The sequence below is a fragment of the Callithrix jacchus genome, chromosome 3 (assembly GCF_049354715.1).
Source record: "Callithrix jacchus isolate 240 chromosome 3, calJac240_pri, whole genome shotgun sequence".
Lineage (NCBI taxonomy): Eukaryota > Metazoa > Chordata > Mammalia > Primates > Cebidae > Callithrix > Callithrix jacchus.
This window is the reverse complement of record NC_133504.1, coordinates 51,219,000-51,241,431: the sequence shown is the minus strand read 5'-3', so window position 1 is coordinate 51,241,431 and position 22,432 is coordinate 51,219,000. Positions and strand designations below refer to the sequence as shown.

At 42.7% G+C, this 22,432-nt stretch overlaps 1 protein-coding gene across 20 annotated transcripts in view; it reads right to left on the bottom strand.

Moving 5' to 3' along the window:
• Positions 1 to 126: 126 nt before the first annotated feature.
• Positions 127 to 22,432, bottom strand: part of ZNF827 (zinc finger protein 827) — a 177,473-nt gene continuing 155,167 nt past the window's right edge. For 3 of the 20 annotated variants that reach the window (XM_035292882.3, XM_054252880.2, XM_054252881.2), the window contains 5 exons: positions 18,728 to 18,899; positions 17,452 to 17,618; positions 8,100 to 8,291; positions 7,547 to 7,739; positions 127 to 4,136 (listed from right to left, as the gene is read on the bottom strand). In XM_035292882.3, coding sequence (XP_035148773.1) covers positions 3,317 to 4,136; positions 7,547 to 7,739; positions 8,100 to 8,291; positions 17,452 to 17,618; positions 18,728 to 18,899 — 1,544 coding nt within the window. In that variant the 3' untranslated portion in view covers positions 127 to 3,316. Of the gene's footprint in view, positions 4,137 to 5,625; positions 5,659 to 5,940; positions 6,008 to 7,533; positions 7,740 to 8,099; positions 8,292 to 17,451; positions 17,619 to 18,727; positions 18,900 to 22,432 lie in introns of all 20 variants that reach the window. The other 17 variants (XM_017970216.4, XM_078366447.1, XM_078366455.1 and 14 more) reach the window with 15 other exon arrangements.

The following is a 22,432-nucleotide window of genomic DNA, read 5'->3' as shown; positions in this document are numbered from 1 at the left end:
GAACATTTCTGAAATCTGATTAACATACACTGAAAAGTCAAAAACCAGAACAAAGCAAGACAGACAAAACCCCGAGCCTAACAAGCAGTCAAGGATGGCAAACCAAAAAAGAAAAAGAAACAAGAGTATAGCCAACTTTTTTTTTTAATTAGAGTATATTATACTTTCAAACTGGATACACTAGAAATTGGCAATGCAACATAAGATGCAAAGGAATATACCAGTTACTGTCAAAATGACCCTGTACAGCCTTGTAATGCAAAAAGCTTTATACAATACAAATTTTCAGTAATGTACACAAACCTTGACAGTGTGATCATCTGAACATAATATGAAGAGTTAAAAAAAGGACAGAAGAAAGAAAGTGCTGAGATCCCTAACTGCATTACTATATGGAAAAATAAGCTAGCTTTCATTGAAGAATGCATAGTGAAAACAACTGAAGTTAGTTGGTAGGTGAATTTCTCAAAGATGTTAGTGTTTTACACGGAAAGGATATCTATGGAATACATCCTTCCCTGAGTATCAACTGCAAACCAAATTCAGGGGTACATATTTTCTAGGGTGGAGTCTGAAAAATGCTGTAGATTTTTTTCTTTATTAATAACAATAATAATATAAAAAGTCAAACAAACTCCCAACACACCTGTTCTCACTCAGAAAACTTTTATAATTTACCAGAAAGATTGATGACTCTTTCCAAAGTGCTAAAAAAGTTGCCCAATTATATTAAGCATTACTAAGTCATTCAAATACAAGTTCAGTGGCAAGCAGTGAAATGCATGGCATTTGAACAGTAAACGTCTCCTTCCTTCACCCCTCTTACTCTTGAAAGTTGCAACCCTAAGACCTCCTATTGCACAAGTGGCATGCTGTAAAACCTATAGTCCGAATTGTCAGGGCCGCCCTTTCAGGTTTTTAACCCACTGGTGCTTAAGTGTTATTCACCTTTTCTACCAGCCTCTGTGGGATTATAGCCCTCTTTCCTGTCATCACTGAACTTGTAATTTTGAAAACATATTGTTAGCCTAGTGGCACATTCTCCATTATATGGGGATAAAGACATGACTGGAATAAAGACATGACTTAAAAAAAAAAAAACCAACAAAAAAACCATCCCACCCATAAGCCCAGAATTCTTGGAGTGTATTGTCCATAACTATCTTTAGTGTCTTTTACTGAGACATTGATGTGGCGAGGTTGAACATCATTTCAAACCTGGCCAAGAGCAAAGGTCTCTGCTGGAGAATGACTGAGGATTTGGGAGCTTCCCTCCCTAGCTGGTTTGGCCTCCCTGACCCTGTGGGCATCTCCTTAGTGTAAACAGGTTTGCCAGGGCACCAAGCAGGCTCCCCATCCATGGTGGGTGACTGGCAAAGGGAGGTGTAGCACACCTGCTGGGTGTGGGGAGGAGGGACTGGCATGGAGGGAACTGGGGAGAGCATGGTGTGGACAGACAGTACAGTCTTCTGGCTTCCTGTAGAACTGTACTAATTTCCAGGGAGCTTTCAGCAAAGCAAACTGACTAGAGGAAGAATCTTAGGGATGCTTTTATTTTCCCCTGGTGAAACAGATTTTAAAAAACCCCAACTCTTAGGATAACACATGATGGAAAACAGCAACACAGAAAGAACGCATTCCTCCTGTACACCAGTTCTCCAATAGATAAATAATATATAAACTTTTATATTCCAAACTTCCCATTATGATACAAAGAACATTTCTTCCTGCTCTTTCAGCCTGTTTCATACTGGAAATTCTGTTGTTTTAAAAATACAAGCAATGAATGTATTCAGCCAAAGATTTTTTTTTCCTTTTTTCTTTTTAAATCACCCATTACTTTTTAAGATTAGCAAAGGGCTTTACAACCAACCCACACCTGCTTCCTGCTGCAATAAAGTGCTGCACATAAATTGCCATTTTAATGACCACAAAATAAGAGCTTTTAAATAAGTATAAAGTTAGCCTCCTAGCAGGTTACATCCACCAGGCGTTAACAAAATGGAATACAGAGTTATTAATAACATGGAGGATACCGCGATAGCCAGAGGATCAGCAAAACACAATGGAAACTTGTCAGGGGCATAAACTGAACCATAAGACTAAACAGCACCTTTTTGTTGCGTCATTATATGTCAAAGAGGTTGTGGCTAAATCTTCAAACATACAGTCTTCTCATTCCATAAAAAAGGTACATTGTCTTCCTTTTATTTTACTTTTTTTTTTTTTCAGATGAGAAACAAAAACTAGTGCAAGACCATAGCACTGTGCAAAACTGCCGTTTCTTTTTTTTTAGTCTGAGCATTTATACCCAGAAATTATCCAAACCCCTTTTAATCTCCTTGGCTGGATTTATCAACCATAAATTTTTTCACTCATACATTTCTTTTTCCTGCAAACAAATGGTAACCACTGAATTAATACATCATATATATATATATAATCTGCCCTTAAAAAAATGATGCACGTGTGTGTGTGTGTGCACCGTCCACATCTGTCTACGTGTGGGCACATACACACAAAATACACTTAAGTTCTGTGATGTTAGCTGCAGTGCTGCGAGATATTTCTTCCAGATCAGTCACTCGATTCCTCGCATCTTCATCACCAGAGAAGATCTGAGCACAGGGTCTCCAGCGCTCTGGCGGAAATCTCCAGCAGCACTGCAGATGTCTACCATTCCTTCATCGACTAAGCACCAGGCCCTACCACTCTGTAGCCGTCAAAGAGAGAGGGAAAGGTGATGAAGGAGCACAGGGAGAGACAGTTGTGGATGAACCACCCAGGAGGGAAAAGAATGTTCATCGCTGTTGAAGAAGCCAGTACAAAGAATGTGCAATAGAAATGTCACGGCACGCGACACACGGCTTTCTCTTTCAGAATCCGCAAACGCCCACGCACCCCATTCACCCAACAGAAAGCCAAATGCACCGGTATACAAGCTTACAAGTGCTGATTGCTATTAAGGACACTCTCTTTAGGGTTTAACAAGACAAGATTCCTTTCAGAGAAAAGTACGGAGAAGGGCTGAGAGTGGGAGTGGGTGGCTGGGGAGGCATGCCTCTGAAGGTAGAAGTATGCAGTAGGTCACCTCTCTGAAGATTGGATAAAGCAGCTTTCAGGTCAATGCAATAGGTATACACACAGAGCCAATTCTCTATTCCTTACTAAAGATATACAGTACACATGTTTCAGACCCATGGGGGCCTGTAGGTTTTGCAGCAACATACACCTGCTGGGGTTGTGTTTAAGTTTTGAGGGTTTTTTTTTTTTTGTCTTTGTCTCTTTGTTTTTTTGGTACAGAACATGGCTGCCCTCAGACAGTCTCTGCTCTTTCTCTCAGTCCGAGATAGGCGAGGAAGGAGTGTTTGGGCGAGGGAATACTGGGAGGCGCAGTCTGAGGTCGGGGAGGGTGGAATGTGAGATCCAAGTGGTTCTTGGGGTATAACATTGTCAAGGGAATGAGATGGGCAAAATCTGAGTTCCGGTACTTGTCAAAGCGCAAAGGGGAGCCGTTGAAGGCCAAAGCCTTGAGTGCCAGGTTGGGCTCTGAGCTGCTGCCGTGGGCTGCCGACAGGGCCACGGTCTGCAGAGCCTGGGAGGCGGACATGACTGACAGGGGAGACAAGAGATTCCGGGAGCTCCCGACCACCAGGAGCGGGGCCCCGGGGCCGGCTGGTTCCTTGGGGGCTGGACACAGGCCCTTCTTGTCCTCCTCGGGGCAGTCCCCACTCTGGTGCTTCTTGACGTGGCGGCTGAAGACGAAAGGGTGTGTGGTCTTGAACAGGCACTCTTCGCAGCTGAAGGTCTGGCGTGGGGCGTGCTTCAGCTTCTTGTGCAGGTTGAGATTGTCCTTGCGCTTGCAGCTGTAGCTGCACTGGTCACAGTGGAAGGGCCGCTCCCCGGTGTGGACGCGCACGTGCTCGATGAGCTTGTTGGCGGTCTTAGACAGGTAGCCGCACTGGTCGCACTTGTAGTGGTTGCCCAGGCGGTGCTCCCGGGTGTGCGTCTCCAGCTCCAGCTGGTTGGCCTTCACCGTCTGGCAGATCCGGCACTTGTACTCCATCTTGTAGTGGGTCTTGAGGTGGCACTCCATGGCAGCGGGGCGGTTGGTGGAATAAATGCAGAATGGGCACCTGCCGGGGGAAGCAGCGCAAGGGAGGTTCAGTTGGGACAGTTCCGAGGCAGCCCCGCTTCTCCCCTCCTCACCAGCCTTCCCTCACACCGCCCCCCAGTGTCTGAGGCCTGCCCAGCCCAGCCCTGCCGCCTCTCAGGGGTGGAACAGCCCTTTTTGGCTCTCCCTGCTGACAGAGCAGTCCCCACTGACAAGCAGCTCTGGCGAGGGCCGCTCAGCCTATTCTGGGTCTCCTGGCCAGCACAGCCAAGGCCAGCCCTCAGGAAGGGGAGCAGAGAAAGTGCCAGGAATCAATTTCCTGGTGCTCCCCTCCAGCCCCCTCCCAACCCCTTGGAGCCCTCCCCACTCCCGACCAGACAGAGCAGAGGTCTAAACCTCCTGACCTCCCCTCTAGATGGGAGCAACACAAAGAATCGACTTTTCATGCACCACACCAAGCACACGCAGAAAGGCTAAGAGGTTTTAAAGAACAGCTTATAGGGGGAGCGCTACCTCCAGCAAACAGAAAGTCACAGGGGTCAGAATCGTGCTTATTAAGGGGTTGTTAGGATGAGAAGGCCTGTGTGTGTCTCTCTGTGTGAGTGTGTGCGTGTGTACATATCTATGTACTCATAAAACGTATCTCCTTACAGGACTGGCTCTTGATCAGGAAAGGAAGCTGAGGACTATGGCAGGGGCATGGGAGGAGAAGGAAGCCCACCCAAACGGCCCATCTGCTAATGAGGAAGGGAGGAGGGAGGAGACAGCTGCTATCTGGAGCTCAAAGACATTATTAATACATGATTATGCCGTAGAAATGGTAATAATCCAACTGGATCGGAAATTCTCAGAGGGCGGGAACGAATCTTACATTTCCTCTGCATTCTCTGCAGTTCTTGGTAGAGTACTCAGCACATGGTAAGCACTCAGGACATACTGGTTCATTATTTGAGTGGTCTCTACAGGCAATTTAGGTAGATTCTGGAAGGGTGGATGCTGGTCTCAGCTCCATCACCTTATCAGGCTGGAGCTGGATACCCTAGGATGAGCCTGGGCCTCTCTGTGGCTCAGTTTCTCCATCCTTTGCAGTGAGGCTACGCTACCACCAACCCTCCTGGCTGTCCAGAGGGGCCACAAGGAGTGGTGAGGCCACGTTAACAAACTCCGCTGAGCTTCTCTTTTAGAAGCTGCCAGGCTGGAGTCAGTGGCTTAGAGGAGAATGGTAGCGTGTTTGCTCTCTTTCCACAAAGAATGCAAATGCAAAAGTGGCTGCCTCAGCTCTTGCTCGGCTCCTGCAGGGCAGGGCCTGGGAGTGGACTGTCCTCGGAGGGTCTGGAGAGAGGTGTTCAGCAGAGCCCAACACAACCAAGTGCACCGTGCATGGCCTCCTCAGCGCCAAGCTCGCCGTTAGCCTTTGAACCTCAGCTCACAGAAGAGTGCACACGAGAGAAATATAAAGCCCATTCCCAGGTCAGGTGCACACACAACCCCTACGCCAAGCTGGGCCTTACCTAGAGGAGTCTGAAACTCACCACTGTCCTGAGCTACGGCAAAAGAAAAATAATAGTATAATCTTATTTGATCTGCATTATGAACAGGATATAGAGTACAAGCAGTTCCATCACAGAAAAGCAATTTAGACATTGGCAGTCTGTTTCATTTTAAGGACATTTCTGTGACCCACAGCTCAATCTTTCTTTCACTGCTCAGGCAAAGTGCTAAGGGTTTTTTTCCGTGCTCCCGTTATTTTCTTAAAGACACTCTCTCAGGCAAATTAATTCTCTGATATGGCAAAGGAAACAAAACAAAACAAAACGGAGACTCACTGTATAGCCAGAAGGCATTATCAATTTTTTCAAAGTATTCTTCTACTTGGTCATCCTAGAACATAAACTATTACACAGGGGACGGTTAGCACCGCACGGGAAGAGTCTGTACCAGCAAAAGCATCAGAGTTCACTGTGCATTCTCCCCCATGGCTTTAGAGGCTCGGGACTTTGGAGGTCCCTGAGGAAAGGCGAACTGGCAAAGCCACAACTGGCAGGGGCCGTAATGTTCATGAGTGTGACTGGGCTACTGGGAAGGGCAGTGAGCACTGGTCCAACCACAGAAAAACATGGTTCTGGTGTTTTTCTTTTTAAAATAAGAGCACACAAATATTTATAAAGGGACACTGGGAACAAACCAAATCGAATCCCCAAATGAGCTCTCACTAGGCATTTCCCATCAACTGGTTTCCTTGAATTATAATTACCCCCTCCCCAATCCCCTCTGCTCTCCCCTCCCCCTCCCACGGAAGCGCCCCCAAGAGTAAAACGAAATGGAGTTCAACTGTAGGTCCTGTTGCTCCCTGACTCTTCTGTTCGGGGAAGTTTTTGAGAAGGCAGGGGCCTGGGGGCACCAAGCCTGCAGTGCCCCCAACACTGCAGTCCCAGGGTCCTTTTCCATCTCTCCCTTCCTCACCCATTTGGGGGAGTCATGCCACATCTCCAGCAGGTTGTGAGTTTCAATGATAAAAATATTTTAAAACAACAGTTTTTTTTCCCCTTGTGTTAAGTAAAATGTAATTTTTTTTAATTAAACATGATTGTTTAGTTAAAAAGAGTAATTATGCCTTGAAAACGGTGTCTTTCTGTGTTGCTACATGTGCTGCTTTCTCTTTACCAGACCCTAAGTGCCTTGTGAACAGGGACTCTGATTTCACTGGGCAGATTAGGTAGTACTAAGGGCTACATTTCTGGAGGGTGGAAATGGTGTTTTATTCCTGTGTGCCCGTTAGCACCTGTTATCAAGCCAGACACACAGTATGTTTTTATATTAATTGATTGGTCACACTTGAGACCAAAGAGTCTCTTGAAAGTACTGGCTAAAGATGATGGTCACTATCTAGATCTCTGGAAGAAGACATCAGTATGTTTGCAGGAGGATAGGAAGCACATGATCTTTGTATGAAAAATGTTGCCTCCTGCCTCTTCCAACTGTCCAGTTTTGGGGGGTGGATGGTTGTAATGGTTACTTAAAGGATGTGTAGCAAGCCATCTGAGAAACAGAGATGGTGAATCTTGGTGACAGCATCATTTATGTTTGTGGACACTAAGCCCCGACTCCATTAAAATCAAGTCTGAACAAACCTCAAGCAGTGTAGGAGGAGTCTATTCTTGCATGCTGGGCTGTTGCAATGTGTCATTTTTCTTGCCCTGAATCCCAGGATATTTGCAAAATGGATTCTCCTGCTGAGGTCTATTGACACCTTAGGGGGACAGGTCTAATTCAATCCAGCTAAAAGGCAGCAGAGGTTCCTGACTAACTCCCCTCATACCAAGCTCCCCTTCTCCATGACTCCCAAAACCTTCACGGGAAGGGACAGGGTAGGGAAGGGGAAAGGGTGTTTAATAACAACGCAGTAAAAGGTTCTGTACTTGCTTTCCTTACTTGAGCCCACCGGTGGGGACAGTGTGGCATTTCTTATGCTCCAGCAGCTGTTCAGGGGTCTTCATAAACTTGTGGCACACATCACACTCAAACATCCGGGTGATGAGGTGTATCTGCAGATGACGCTCAAACATGTTCTTCGTCTTGCAGACAAAGTTGCAAAAAACGCATTCGAACCCTGCAAGGACCGAAGCTGGGTATAGAGGTGCATGGGGCAGAGGGGAGAGGAGGGCAGGAGTGGAGCCGAGTTCCTCCTTCCTCCTGCCTCCTCTGCCTGACAGCTATACCTTGCCAGGCACTGTTTCCCACATCTCCGTGCTAAAAGGAGTCAAACATACAAACATCGGGAGCAGAGTCATCCTCCCCATTCTTCCACCCCATAGTCAGATGCAAATTAAGCCAAAGGAAATGCAAGTTTTAGGTGATACCCAGCATACTACATTCTGGGCCTATTATCAGTTTCAGACATCGCTCCTGTCCAGGGCTTATTCTCAAGAATGGGTCATCCTGGGGTGCGGAGGGTTGAGCAGGCTCACACCCACCTCCTCCTTACCTTTCTCTGGCTTTTCCTCACTGTTCAGTGAGGGCTGGCTCCCAGGCATGACAGAGATGACCAGCAGGTTGTTCCCACCCTTGTTTTTCTGGGAGCCATCTGAATCATCTTTGCTGTTGGCCGAATCACTCAGAGCTGAGAGGGAGGATGAAGAGGGGCTATTTGACTCACTGGGTGTCTTCCTGTCTTCCCCTGAAAAATAGGCAAATAACCCAGTCTTGTTACTGAGATGAAAAGAATGATAGCAACTGACGGTGATGAGTTGAGTCTCATGGATGCATCATCATTCCAGGAGCAAAGGCTCATGTCCCCAGCAACCTCAGCGCTGGGGGATCCCAGGTCCTAAGGCACCTACCTCCTTTGTGGTACTGGGGGCCAAGAGCAGGCATTCATTCATTTGAAAAGTGTCTATTAGCTAAGATGTACTGAACATGTTACTACATTCCAGGAAGTGTGTTTAAATTATCTCATTTTGTTTTTTTCAAAAATCCTATGTGACACAACTGTTATCGGCCCCATTTTACAATGAAGTAATGAAGTCACAGAAAGGTTAATGTGGCCTAGATCATCTGACTGGGAAGTGGTGGAGAAGAGGTTTGAGCTGGTCTGACTCCAGAAGAGGTTTGATGCTGTTCAGTACACTAGTCCCTCTCCCTCAAAGCCAGATACAAACAAATTAGCAGGCCATTAAAATCTAGTGTCAAAAGACTTCTGCTTCTACTCAAGAGGTAGTGTCAGGGACTGGGTTTACCATTACTACTGAAACAACTGAAAAAATCAGGCAAATATATCACATGCTAGTTTTCACATCACTGGATGTTAGGCAATGAAGAAAAGTGGTCCCTGAGAGACAGGAAACAAAAGAGGCGAGCCCTGTGACTGATCAGCTTTTTGCCTTGAGACTTTCTGGGCTCCAGTGCACAGAGGAGGAATCAGGTGGAAACTGACAGACTCCCTGAGTGGAGGAGACGGAGCTGAGGGCCTGACCAGACTTTGCAGAACAGAGTATCAGAGAGGAAGGGTGAAGAACTACCTATAGTTGGAGGGGGAAAAGCCACCTGAAAGGCTTAGAGAACACTGCCCGACAGAGAGGGCTAGAAATAATGCTTGTTTCCACCAGTCAGATTGGAAAAACACTTAATCTACAGGGCATTAGATAGAAAACTGAGAAAGCTCTCTAAGTAGTGGGTTAAACCTAGATAAATCACCACCTAGTGATCTAGACCCGCTTAAGAATCATGAAAGCAAGACCCCAAAGGAACGAGGTTTCCAGGTAACTAGTTGCATCATAAAACAAAGGTCAAGAATATGTATAGGGTTATAAAATATTAAGCATCCAACATGGTAAAAATCACAGTGTTTGCATCCAAGGATGATCAGATGTGCAAAACAATAAACAAAATTCAAATTGAGAATAATCACCCAGTCAAAGCTGACCCAGAACAGACACAGTTGTTAGACTTTGCAGACAAGGACATTAAAACAGTTGTAACTGTATTTCAGATGTTCAAGAAATTAAGTAGAGACATGGATAATATTAAAAAGATCCAAATAAAATTTCTATGGATGAAAACTGCAGTCTGTTAGCAGCAGTAATCCCATTAGATGTGGCATAGGAAAAGATGAGCAAACCTGGAGATAATAGCTGTAGAAACGATCTGAAATGAAACAGAGAAAGGAAATCCCCCAAATGAAAAGAGCATCAGTGAACTGCGGGGTGCCTTTGGGAAGTGTAAACTAAGTTTAATTGGAATCCCTGGTGGGGTGGGGAGGATGGAAATTTGAAACGGCCAAACATTTTCCAAATTTGAGGAAAACTATAAACCCATAGATCCAAGAAGCTCAATGAACTTCAAGCATAAGAAACATGAAGAAACCTGTACAAAGGAACATCAAAAATTGCTTAAAACCAGTGCTAAAGAACAAAATCCTAAAAGTAGCCAGAGGAAGACAGATATGTTACATGCACAGGAACAAAAATAAGGATGACGGTGGATTTCTCACTGGAAACTATGCAAGTAAGAAGACTGTGAAGCAACATCTTTAAAGTACTGAAAGATATACTGTCAACCTAAAATCTTATACCCAGTAAAAACATATTTAAAAAATGAAGGCAACAAACAAAAGCTCACATTAAAAAAGAAGGAATTCATTACCAGCAGAATTACAAGAAATGTTCGAAGTCCACGCAGAAGAAAAATGATCAGATGTAAAACTGATCTACACAAAAGAATGAAGAGGCTGGAAATGATAAGTACATGGATAAATTTGTACTTTTAAAATTATTGAAATATCTTTAAAAGTAGCATTGTTTAAATAAAAATCACAGTGTTTTGTAGGGTCTGTAAAACATATGTAAATAAATATATGACATAGCATAAAGGTTAGGAAGAGAGAAATGGAAGTCCACTATTGTGAGGTTCTTATACAACATATGAAGTGGTTTAATAATCACTTGAAGTTCTACTGTGACAAATTAAAAATGTACTTTTTTTTTTTTTTGGAGAGAGGGTCTACTTTATCACCTAGGCTGGAATGCAGTGGCATGATCTTGGCTCACTGCAACCTCCACCTCCTGGGTTCAAGAAATTCTCCCGCCTCAGCCTCCCAAGTAGCTGGGATTACAGGTGTGTGCCATCATACCTGACTAATTTTTGTATTTTCAGAAGAGACAGAGTTTCACCATGTTGGCCAGGCTGGTCTTGAACTCCTGATCTCAAGTGATCTACTCACCTTGGCCTCCCAAAGTGCTGGGATTACAAGCATGAGCTAGTGCACCCAGCCTAAATATGTACATTATAAACCCCAAGTAACTGGAGAGCTAAACTTTGTTCCTGGTTCAAGAAACTTGAGAATGTTAAGATGTCAGTTATCCACAAAATGATTTATAGATTCAATGTGAGCCCGTAGTTTTAGGGTAGGGGAGAAAATATAGGGAGACTGTTCTTCAGTTCCCTTCACATCAATTAATTAAGCAACCTAGTGACTGTAAATGTGCTCCTAATAACTTCCTTTATTAGGAGATTAAAAAATAAGTCATATATAGGTATACAAAGTTAGGAAATAAACAGCACTATAATGGTGGGTTACGTCTAGAGTATAAAATTATTGGTGTCATGTTTGTTTACTTTTATTTCATTTTCAAAATTTTCTAGAGTGACCATATTTTTGGCTGGGTGTTGTGGCTCACATCTGTAATCCCAGCAACTTTGGAAGGCTGAGGTGGGCGGATCACCTGAGGTTAGGAGTTCGAGACCAGCCTGCCCAACGTGGAGAAACACCCTTCTCTACTAACAATACAAAATTAGCTGGGCATGGTGGTGCATGTCTGTAATCCCAGCTACTTAGGAGGCTGAGGCAAGAGAATCACTTGAACCCGGGAGGCAAAGGCTGCAGTGAGCCAAGATCATGCATGCCACTGTATTCCAGCCTGGGCAACAAAAGCGAAACCCTTGTATCAAAAAAAAAAGTTTTTAAAAAGGGAAAGGAAGAAATATTTACCCACTTACAATGTTTTCAAATGATGTTCCTGTCAGAACTGCACTTAGAGTCCGGGGCAGACAACTCTTACTTCAGTTCACAATTTTAAAAACTTTGCTCCTATTAGAACTGCAAGTATGCGACCTCAGTCACTGACCATGAGGAGCAATGGCATATGCCTTTAGAATTCAGACTCCTTCTTGGTACAAGGAAGCTATGTGAAAGCTAGTACCTGTGCACAGGTGTCCTTCACCAAGATCTTTGTGATGCTGAAGAAGGTAAATGACCACTTGGGTCACAGCCTTGAACTTGAATGGCAAGGGCATCCTGGCTCTCTCCACAAACATAGCCAGTCACTTATCTGTATATATTATTGCCAGTCACTTATCTGTATATATTTAACCAGCTTAGTTACATTTTCTAAATCGAACATTTTCAGCAGGGACCCTGAATCCCTAATATTGCAACTCCATCTTCTAATAATGGCCTGTTGCAAGTGATTCTTTTAAATTCATTTTTAGAATTAAAACATATTAATTTCAACTACCATCTCTAAACATAGATTCAAGTACCCTCAGGCTTATGGCACCAGGCAGAAATACCTAAATTAATAAATTTATAAAGATATAATGTGCTGTGCCAGCCACTCTGTGGTGCAAATCCCTAGTCCAAACAGCCTCCTCCGTTTCTGACATCATCTTGCTTTGCTATGTCTGTGGAGAGAGCCAGGATGCCCTTGCCAGTCAAGTCCAAGGCTGTGACCCAAGTGGTCATTTACCTTCTTCAGCATCACAGAGATCTTGGTGAAGGACACCTGTGCACAGGTGATGCAACCTCACACATTAGGACAACCAGCTGAAGAGACCTTAAAAAACAAAACAAAACAAAACCCCTAAGTATTGCACAATTTAAAACAGCACAAATTAGGAAATCGAAACCATAAAAAATTACCAATCATCTTGCTGCCTCAATACAGACACTGTTAGATTTTAGTGCACTTCTTTTCATTCTTAAAAAAGTAAGCACTTCTATTTTTAAATTGTTGCCATTAAGGTTAAGAATAAGGACTCTAGGCTGGGCTAGGTGGCTCACGCCTGTAATCCCAGCACTTTGGGAGGCCGAGGCGGGTGAATCACGAGGTCAAGAGATTGAGACCATCCTGGTTAACATGGTGAAACCCCATCCCTACTAAAAATACAAAAAATTAGCTGGTCATGGTGGCACATGCCTGTAATCCTAGCTACTCAGGAGGCTGAGGCAGGAGAATTGCCTGAACCCAGGAGGCGGAGGTTGCGGTGAGCCGAGATCGCGCCATTGCACTCCAGCCTGGGTAACAAGAGCGAAATTCCGTCTCAAAAAAAGAAAAAAAAAAAAAAAGAATAAGGAGTCTAGATATCCAGGCTGGGCGCAGTGGCTCACGCCTGTAATCCCAGCACTTTGGGAGTCTGAGGTGGGTGAATTGCTTGAGGCCAGGAGTTTGGAACCCCGTCTCTACTAAAAATGCCAAAAAAAAAAAAAAAAAAAAAAAGAAAAAAAGCCAGGAGTGGTGGCCCACGCCTGCGATCAGAGCTATTCAGGAAGCTGAGACATGAGAATTGCTTGAACCTGCGAGGTGGAGGTTGTAGTGAGCCAAGATCGTGCCACTTCACTCCAGCCTTGGCAACAGAGTGAGACCCTGTCTCAAAACAAATAAATAAATAATAAAAATAAAAAACAGATCAGAATATCTGAGTTTGAATCCCACCTCCACCACTTAGTAGCTGTATGACTTTGGACAAGATATTTAACTTTGTGCCTCAATTATCTCATCTATAAAATGGGGTAATATCAGCACTTACCTCATATGGTTATCATGAGAATTAAATAGGTTTTTATACGTAAATCACTAAGAACAATGTCTGGATCATGGTAAGCTTTATAGAAAATATTATTATTCGATTATAAACATACATAATATTACAAAATATAATAATGATAACTAATGCTTTGTATTTTCCCATGTGATTTTAGATATCTGTACATAGTTGGCTCTCAAAAAAATTCATGAAAATATTTGTGTTGTTTTAAATGATAGTATTATATACATAGAGGGGACTTACTCTACTTAAATAGTTCCTTAAAATTAAAGTTAAAATTAATACTTCACTGACTGAATATTTTTCCATGAATAAATTCCTGGAGATGGTATTACTGGGTCACAGGGCATTACATTTTAAGCCTCTTGGTATATACAGCTTAATTAGTTTCCAGTTTTACCACTCTGCAGGGCGACAGCAATGTGAGTGCCAGCGTCATCCCAGCAACAGTGAGTATTAACATCAAATGCTCTCCTGACTTAACAGGGGGAATATAAGCCTTGAGTTTCAGCTGGACTGCCAGTGAGGCTGTATGTGTTTCCTTACGGTAAGTGGTTAGCTTTTATTTCCTTCACTGTGAATCGAGGCTCACGTCCTCATATCCTTTGCTAATTCTTCACTTGGAGGCCTAAAGATTTTCTTAACAGTTTATAAGAATATTTTATGTAGTAAATAGATTAACCTTTTGTCATTTTTGCAAACACATTTCTTTTAGACTGAGGTTTTGGTTTTGCTTCTCTTTTTCCATTATTTTGCAAACTGAAGAAATTTTTACGTGTCAAACCTGTCAACTGTTTTCATTTGCGCTTTATTTTATCAAGTAAGCTTTGACAAATCCTTCTTGCTCTGTGAGTTTGATAAACATTCTATTTTCTTCAGGTTTTTCTAGGGCTGATTTGTTAACAAGGATTCTGTAAGTTATCTGGAACTTATTTTGGTGTCAGTGTGAGGTGAGGTATTGGTAATTGTATTTTTCCAAACAACCATTCAGATTCCTCAATGCCATTTATTGCAACATTTAGAAATGGCAGCAAAATTTGCACTGAAGAAGTCACAAGCACCAGAGGGGATATTTCCCACTTGTTAATACTCTCTTCAGGGACAAGATGCCAGACGGTGGGAGAAAGAAGCTGAGGAGGGGTCACTATGGGGAAACAGCTGATGAGAGGACAGTTCTTCAGGTACTCCCTTAACATCCCACTCACAGGCATGCCTGGTGTCACAGCAAGCCATAAGAAGATGTGAGAAAGCACGGGTTCTGTAGGAGGCTACACAAAATGCATGCTGTTGGTTAGAGCTCATCCTGTAGATCACAACTTCACTTAGGTAACAAGACAGTGTGGCAGTTTTCCTAAGGTACTGAAATAATAGGTGTCTTTTCCTAAGATAGGAAAATCAAATTAGAGAACAAGGCTCATAGAATTAGAGAATCTTAGGCCCAAGGGCATCTCCTGCACATCTGAAAATACAGGGAACAGGTGGAGGCTCAGAGAAGTAAACTGAGGTCCTACATTCACAATACTACTTATGGTGCCACAGGGTCTAGAACCTGGATTCAGTGTGTGCTTTCCTCCATGTCAAGTAACTTCCACAGAGATTACAGAAATAAGTCACTAGGATTCTAAGGTTCAAGCAAGGGCCACGTCTAAGTAATTTTCTTACTTAACATGCACAAATGTGGGTAGATGAGCTTGTACACAAATATATTCATTCACTGAAGGAACACTGAGTCGCCACTTATACTATGTAGGGTGTGTTCCAGGTGCTGATATACAGCAGTGACTTAGATAAGCTCTCTGTTATTGGGAATACATATTGCTACATATGTCATGTGACATATATATTGCTTTATATCATAACTTTGCAACAATCTAACTTACTAATATCCAAATTTAGATTGATCTATTTTGGGTCAAACTCAAACACATCAAAACTACACTAAATATAGGAAATCTTTGCTGTGAGACCTTTAGCTTATTTTTATTTTTATTTTTTTTGACCTTTAGCTTATAACAGGGGTCAGTAAACTGTAGTCCTTGGGCTCAAATGAGCCTCCTGTTTTTGTAAATAAAGTTTTATTGGAACATGGCCATGCCCACGCATTTGCATATTGTCTACAATACTTTCAAGTTTCAATAGCCAAGTTGAGTAGTAGTGACAGAAACTGTATGACCTGAAAGCCTAAAATATTTACTGTTTGCCCCTTTTGAAAAAAGCTTACAGGGCCTTGGCTTATAAAATAGATTTTAACCTTATTCATAGAGCAGCAGCATTAAAGGCTTCTACTGAATTAAAAAAGAAAATTCTTTAATGCATTTCACTCTTGGGTGACTGTGCTAATGAACAAGAGTATTCTTTCCTGCTAAACAATGAGCCCTGAGTCCTGCTACATCAGAGAGAACAAGAGCTGTGCTTCATTCCCTGTGGTAATTACCAGGTATGTGTTTGCGCTGGTTAGCTGTGAAGTTTCCACTCACGGCAATTAAGTGATGACAAGTCCAGCTTCTTTCCAGCCATATGGTTTCTATGGTTTCCTTATGGTGGGATGGGCGAGGAGGGAGATTTGGAGCAGGATGGGAGGGAGGAAGTTTGTCAGCTGGGTTCAGGTATTCTTTGGGTTAAAGAGGGTTAGAATGAAGGTTAACAGAAAGGAGAAAAAAAAGACTATCTGAAAAGCCAGTGGTAATGGAAAAGAGGTTAGCCTTTTCCTCCATTAGCCACTCCAGAAATGCTGAATTTAATTTGTCTTCAACATGGGTTTCCCAGCTCACCTGCTGCCCACAGGCTAATGTGGTTACAGTCAGACAACTGACTATAAAAATGGCACCTTCTCACTCAGCATAATGGCTCTCTGCAGACCTCCAAGTCATAGCTGCTCAATTTACTGACAAAAACAAGCTTTTATTGCTGTTGGCATCACTGAGCCAAAGTGGCCGGAGAAGCACAGAGAGATCCTTCTATGCCGGGCACATCGTCAGCATAACTGTCAGGGAAACTCCCCTTCCCAAATCCTTCAAGTGCTGATGATGTGAGGGGCTAACCCAACACCCAGGCTGGCAGTCAGCAACATCAGCTCTTAATTTGTAATCCCTGCAAATGCAGTGGGGAGCTCCTCCTCATTCTCACTTAATGACTCCTTGCTGGTATCATCTGTAACCACCACTTGTGAGAGTATAATTGCACGGTGAAGTCAGAATGTTAACATCAATAAACGGAAGAAGTTAACCAGAATGGCAACAGGCTTAAACAACAGGTGAGCACTGGTGGAGGCTTGGCCGTGGCCTAGACAGCGATGGGTTTGTTTCAGGAGAATCTGGTTTTCTTTGGCCCTGAACACACACGCCATGCATCATTAAGGAGAGCATCAGGGCTGCAGTTTCACTGGAGAGGAGCAGAGCCTACAGAAGTAGGTGTGCAGTGCCTGGCAAGAAAACAGACAGGTTCAAAGCTCTGCCAAGTGTTTCTTGGGGTTGTCAGAACAGCAATGATACAGAGAGCAAGCCCTGGAATGAAAATTGTTCTGGGCTGAGTTTCACTAGTGACTGAAACTAGTGACTATAGTCTCCTAATTGCTGACCTTGGATGGAATACCCCACCTCTCTTAAGCCTGTTTTTTCACCTGTACTATACAGTTTGATAACAATAGTATTCACCTTAGAGTGTTGCTATGGGGCTTAAATGAGATCCAGGGTGCAAAGATGTAAGGCTGAGGCATTGAAAGATTGTCACATATGGTGATGAGGAAGAGGACCAGGGTGAGCAACAAGCAAAGAGCTCAGCCCCTCTCTACTGCATCTGAACTTGGGAGTCTTTCAGAGCAGTGAGGCACAGGCCTTGCCAGGAAACAGTATGATGACTACAGGGAAACGTGGCTCTCATGCCTTGGGAAAGTCCTTCCTTCCATGGAAGGAAAAGGCAATGTCTCAGAGCAGTGGCGATGCTTCAGCCAGGTGGCAAGTGCTCTGGGGTGCAGGGGATGGAGGAGGAGCTTGAGAAAGACAGACAGGAATGGTCACCTGTGTGCTTGGTGCCAATGTGGGTCTTTATCTCTGCTTCCTCCATGGTGACGAAGTCGCAGGCAGTGCAGCAGATCGAAAACATCCACTGCTCCTTGTCCACGTGGAGTGACATGTGGCTGACAAACTGGACATTGAGTTCGGTCTCAAATCCACACACGTGACAACTACATGAAAGGGTAAGAGAGGGGGAGAGAAAAGGGTGACACATACTTCTAAATGTGGGCTGCCCATTTATACACAGTACACTCAAGAAAACTGGAATTTTAAAAACATTTGTCTCTTCATCAAAAGGTTTTGCATTAGAAAAGCCTTCTGCTTTCTGGGTTGTCTCTAAAGTAGTCAGTGTGCCAAGCAGACTAAGGGCCAGCACCATGTAACAATCACATATGTCTTATAATGATGCTAAATAATCATAAAGTTAATGAAAAACTATTCCAGATGCCGCACGTCACCTAAGTGATTTCCTTTGGGCGAAGAGACACAGGGTAGCGTTGCCAAGGTATTTAGTGGTGCTGGTCCACTGATAGACTTGGAGAGCACCTCATAGCCCAGGAGCCGCTCTCTGGCTCCGGAAACCTTCCCTAGTTGCAGTGAAAGCACATAGAGTTTGTTGTATGGCAATCCAAGCAAGAGGCTACTTTATCTGGGACTTCTGATAGAAGCCACCCATCACTAGAGACATTTCCTGCAAAAGCAAGTTCCCACCAATCAGTATGGCATATCATAGGGCAAGATTTGACAGACAGCCTGAAATTGGGGGTTTTATGGCAATCAAACCAATATTCATTCATGATTGAATACAGAAACAAAACGTAAAATCCAGGTACTAAAGGATGATACAATGGAGGGAAAATATGTAACGCCTTCTGGGCTATTTCTTTGGGGTTCTCAGATTTACATTTCCTCAGCTTTTTTTTTTAAAACAATTCTTAGGGAGCAGCAACACATTCAGTTACAAAGGTTGGAGATTCTCAGCTGAACAGACCTAAAAATTCATCATCACCACAGCCCAGTCACTGTCTGGAGCTCCACCCCAGAGAGCCACCTCTAAAACCATTTCTCTTTCAATTAAAACTACCAGGGACACCCAAGTCAAGAGAGGAGTCTGTGCAACTGCAGGGCTCAATCTAAGCAAAGAAATTACTAAAATGAAGGCCAGGCTATGATTGAGAAAAACGGCTTGGTGATGTATGCCCACAGCAGACAGTAGAAAGTGTTGAAGCCAAACAAGAGTCTGAGAAAGGCAGACTAGCATGCTCCATCTGCAACTCACCTGTAGTAATAAGGATGCTTCTTCCCGTCACTGCCTTCAGAGGTGACAGCGCTGACAATGTCCTCGGTGTCTGTACTCACCAGCTTCACGGAATGGACAGTCAAGTGCTGGTTCAAATTTGCACGGCACTTAGCAGCATAGGGGCACAAGTGGCATTTGTATTTTCTTTCCTCTGTGGGTGAAGGAACAGGAAAAAGCCCAAATTACTTTCAAAAAAGGAAGTCCCAACACCATGCAAGAATCAGTTGAAGGTATCAAGGAAAGAATGGTTCAAGTCATATTTCAAATGGAGACCATGATAATGCCTTGGAATTCTAAGTATCTAAAAGTCTTTACCCAGCGGGTCACGCCTGTATTAGCACATCTAAATATAAAAGAAAATCTCCAACTGGGCACGGTGGCTCATGCCTGTAATCCTAGCACTCTGGGAGGCCGAGGTGAGAAGATTATTTAAGGACAGGAGCTCGAGACCAGCCTGGGCATCACAGCAAGACTCCATCTCTACAAAATTTTTTTAAAAAATTAGCCAGGTGTGGTGGCATGCTCCTGGAGTCCCGACTACTTGGGAGGAGGAGGTGGGAGGATTGCTTGAGCCCAGGAGGTCAAGGTTACAGTGAGTCATAATCACACCACTGCACTCCAGCCTGGGTGAAAGAGGTAGACCTTGCCTCTAAAAAAAAAAAAAAAAAAAAGTCCCAGGGCAACTAGAATAGATAATTTGCTTTTTTTTTTTTTTCCTGGACACCCACAGCCCCTTTTTCTGATAAGATAAGCTCCATATTTATCTTATTGTGTGTGAGTGAGCAAGTGTGTGTGTGTATGCACCCATGTGTCGGTCGTGGGTGGGTGTGTGCTGAGCAGTGTGAGGGAAAAAAACACAGCATTTGCAGGACTGCAGCGTAAGAGAGGCCCTATCATTCTCCCTAAGCTCCTGGCCTGGGTCGCCCAGGAAATAAAAAAACTAATGAAATTAAGAGGGAAAAATGCTGTGTGAAATAATTTAATTGGAAATTTCATTTTACATAAATAAAATAAAGAATTTCAATTAATTTCTTAATGGGAACTCTCTAATAGAACTGACAAATGTTTTAGGATCATTTTCAGAGTGGCATTCTGAATTCATTTGATTAATCAAGCAAATTAAGCTAAGAGAAGCAGGCTTTGCTTTCATCATACAGATAAAGGTAATAGCAGAAGATGAAGGAAAGAACAACAACTCCAGTGTTCTGTCCTTAATGCTTACTTGGTATTACTGAGCCTGGCTTAAAGAAAATACCTGTCTTCCTTAGTTCACAGAGAAGAACATGGAAAAAACTTCTTCTCTACAAAATATAAGACCATTATTATTATAGGTGGTCCCCAACATCTTGAAGGGCGGGAATCTGGGCTCAGCAGGGTCAGGGGAGGAGCCCTACCATGCAGATAAAATGTGTCCTTTCTTTAGACATTTTGCTTTTGTATGAATAAGTGAGTTGTTAAGTTTTGTTATTAAGGTTATGCATCCTCCATAAAGTGAAACTGTGGAGCTTTTTAAATCTTCCTCTTCATTTGGAAAGGTTTAATAACATTCGAATTTCCTTTTCTCAAAAGGTTAGAAAGAACCCACCAGGGAAAATTTCTGGACCTAATGCCTTTATTAACGTTACGTCCTTCATAATTTTTCCAAATTTCCCTTTGGGAACTGATTGATTCAAGTTCCCTCCCCATTTTGGGTCAATTTTAGTCATTCTGTTTAAATGAGCTATGTCATCTAAGTGTTCAGCATTTTTTTCCTAGAGCTTCATTATTCTCCAATAATCCTTTAACATCTTCCGAATTGAAGATTAGGCTTCCTTTTTCATTCTTAACTTTGAGTATTTTTGCTTCATTTTCTTAATCAGCCTTAAACGGATTTATCTATTTTACGGCCATCTTTTTTCAAGACTTTGTTGTTTTACCAGTTCCTTAAGGTGACTGTTAAATTCCTTTATTTTGGTCTTTCTCTCTGATAAAAACGTTTAAGTCTATAAATTTTCCTCTGACTAGAGCTCTTGCTCCAGGTTTACCTATGAAGTGTTTTCTGTTTCATTCCTTCTAGATATCTGTTATTTAAATTTTTATATTCTCCCCTTTTCTTTGGTCCAATTAGGCAGGACATTTTATTTATCCTTACTTATTTAAAATTTCATTTACGTATGCTCAGAGAATGTGACCTTATGAAACTCCACTTTCTGGAACATGTTCAAGTTTTCTTTGTGGCTAAGTATGTAACTAAATTTTACCTTTAGTGGAATTTAAGATTAAAAATATAAAAAGAAAAAAAGACACCAGCCTGGGCAACATGGCAAAACCTCGTTTCCACAAAAAATTTTTTTTTGTTTTTTTTTTTTTTGAGACTGAGTTTTGCTCTTGTCACCAAGGCTGGAGGGCAGTGGCACGATCACAGTTCACTGTAACCTCCTCCTCCCGGGTTCAAGTGATTCTCCTGCCTCAACCTACCAAGTAGCTGGGATTAAAAGCCTGCGCCATCATGTCCAGCTAATTTTTGTATTTTTAGTAGAGATAGGGTTTCACCATGTTGGCCAGGCTGGTCTCGAACTGCTGACCTCAGGTCTTGGCCTTCCAAAGTGCTGGGATTACAGGTGTGAGCCACCACGCCCGGCCACAAAAAACTTCTTTAAAAAATTAGCCAGGCATGGTAGTTGCATGCACCTGTAGTCCCAGCAACTCAGAAAGCTAAAATGGAAGGATTGCTTGAATCAAGGAGGCGGAGGTTGCAGTCAGCCAGGATCATGCCACTGCACTCCAGCCTTGAGAAGAAAAAAAAAAAGACAACTCCAGAACACTGGAGTTGTTGTTCTTTCCTTCATCTTCTGCTATTACCTTTATCTGTATGATGAAAGCAAAGCCTGCTTCTCTTAGCTTAATTTGCTTGATTAATCAAATGAATTCAGAATGCCACTCTGAAAATAATCCTAAAACATTTGTCAGTTCTATGAAAGAGTTCCCATTAAGAAATTAATTGAAATTCTTTATTTTATTTATGTAAAATGAAATTTCCAATTAAATTATTTCACACAGCATTTTTCCCTCTTAATTTCATTAGTTTTTTTATTTGTCATATTAATACTTCCTGCCTTGCTTTTTAAGTTTTGTGTGATGTATGAAATCTTTATTTTGAACTTTTCTTTATCATTTGGTTGTTGTGTCCCGTGTATATAAGATATATCTGGATTATTTAAAAACCTGATTTCAATGTAAAAAATGGAAATGTTTGATTTTATTATTTCCATCTTGCTTTATGTTTACTATTGATTTTACCTTATGTCTTTTTGTCTTCACTTATTTTTGCTGTGTGGATTAAGTTACTATTTATTTCTCCTCCTTAACTTGGTTGCCTTCCCTTTCCCAACTTTCAGAACCAACTGTATTTTTCCACGATTATATGTAAATAATGGCAGAACTGTTTTTCTACCAACGTGCCTTTTCCCCCCGCTGCTCCCACCCACCATAATAAGATGAAACCAGTAAGATGGAAAGTGTCCCTGTCCTGCACTCTCAAGATGAGATCAATACATTCTTTACAGAGTTTAGGAATTTTACCTGAATAAACCTAAATCGCGTATATTTTCTCATCAGAACTCAATGAGCCCTTTCAATCCAAATAAAAAAGCCTTTCCAAGGTCTTCCTTAAACATGCCAGGCAAAATGGCTTGAAAAGGTCCG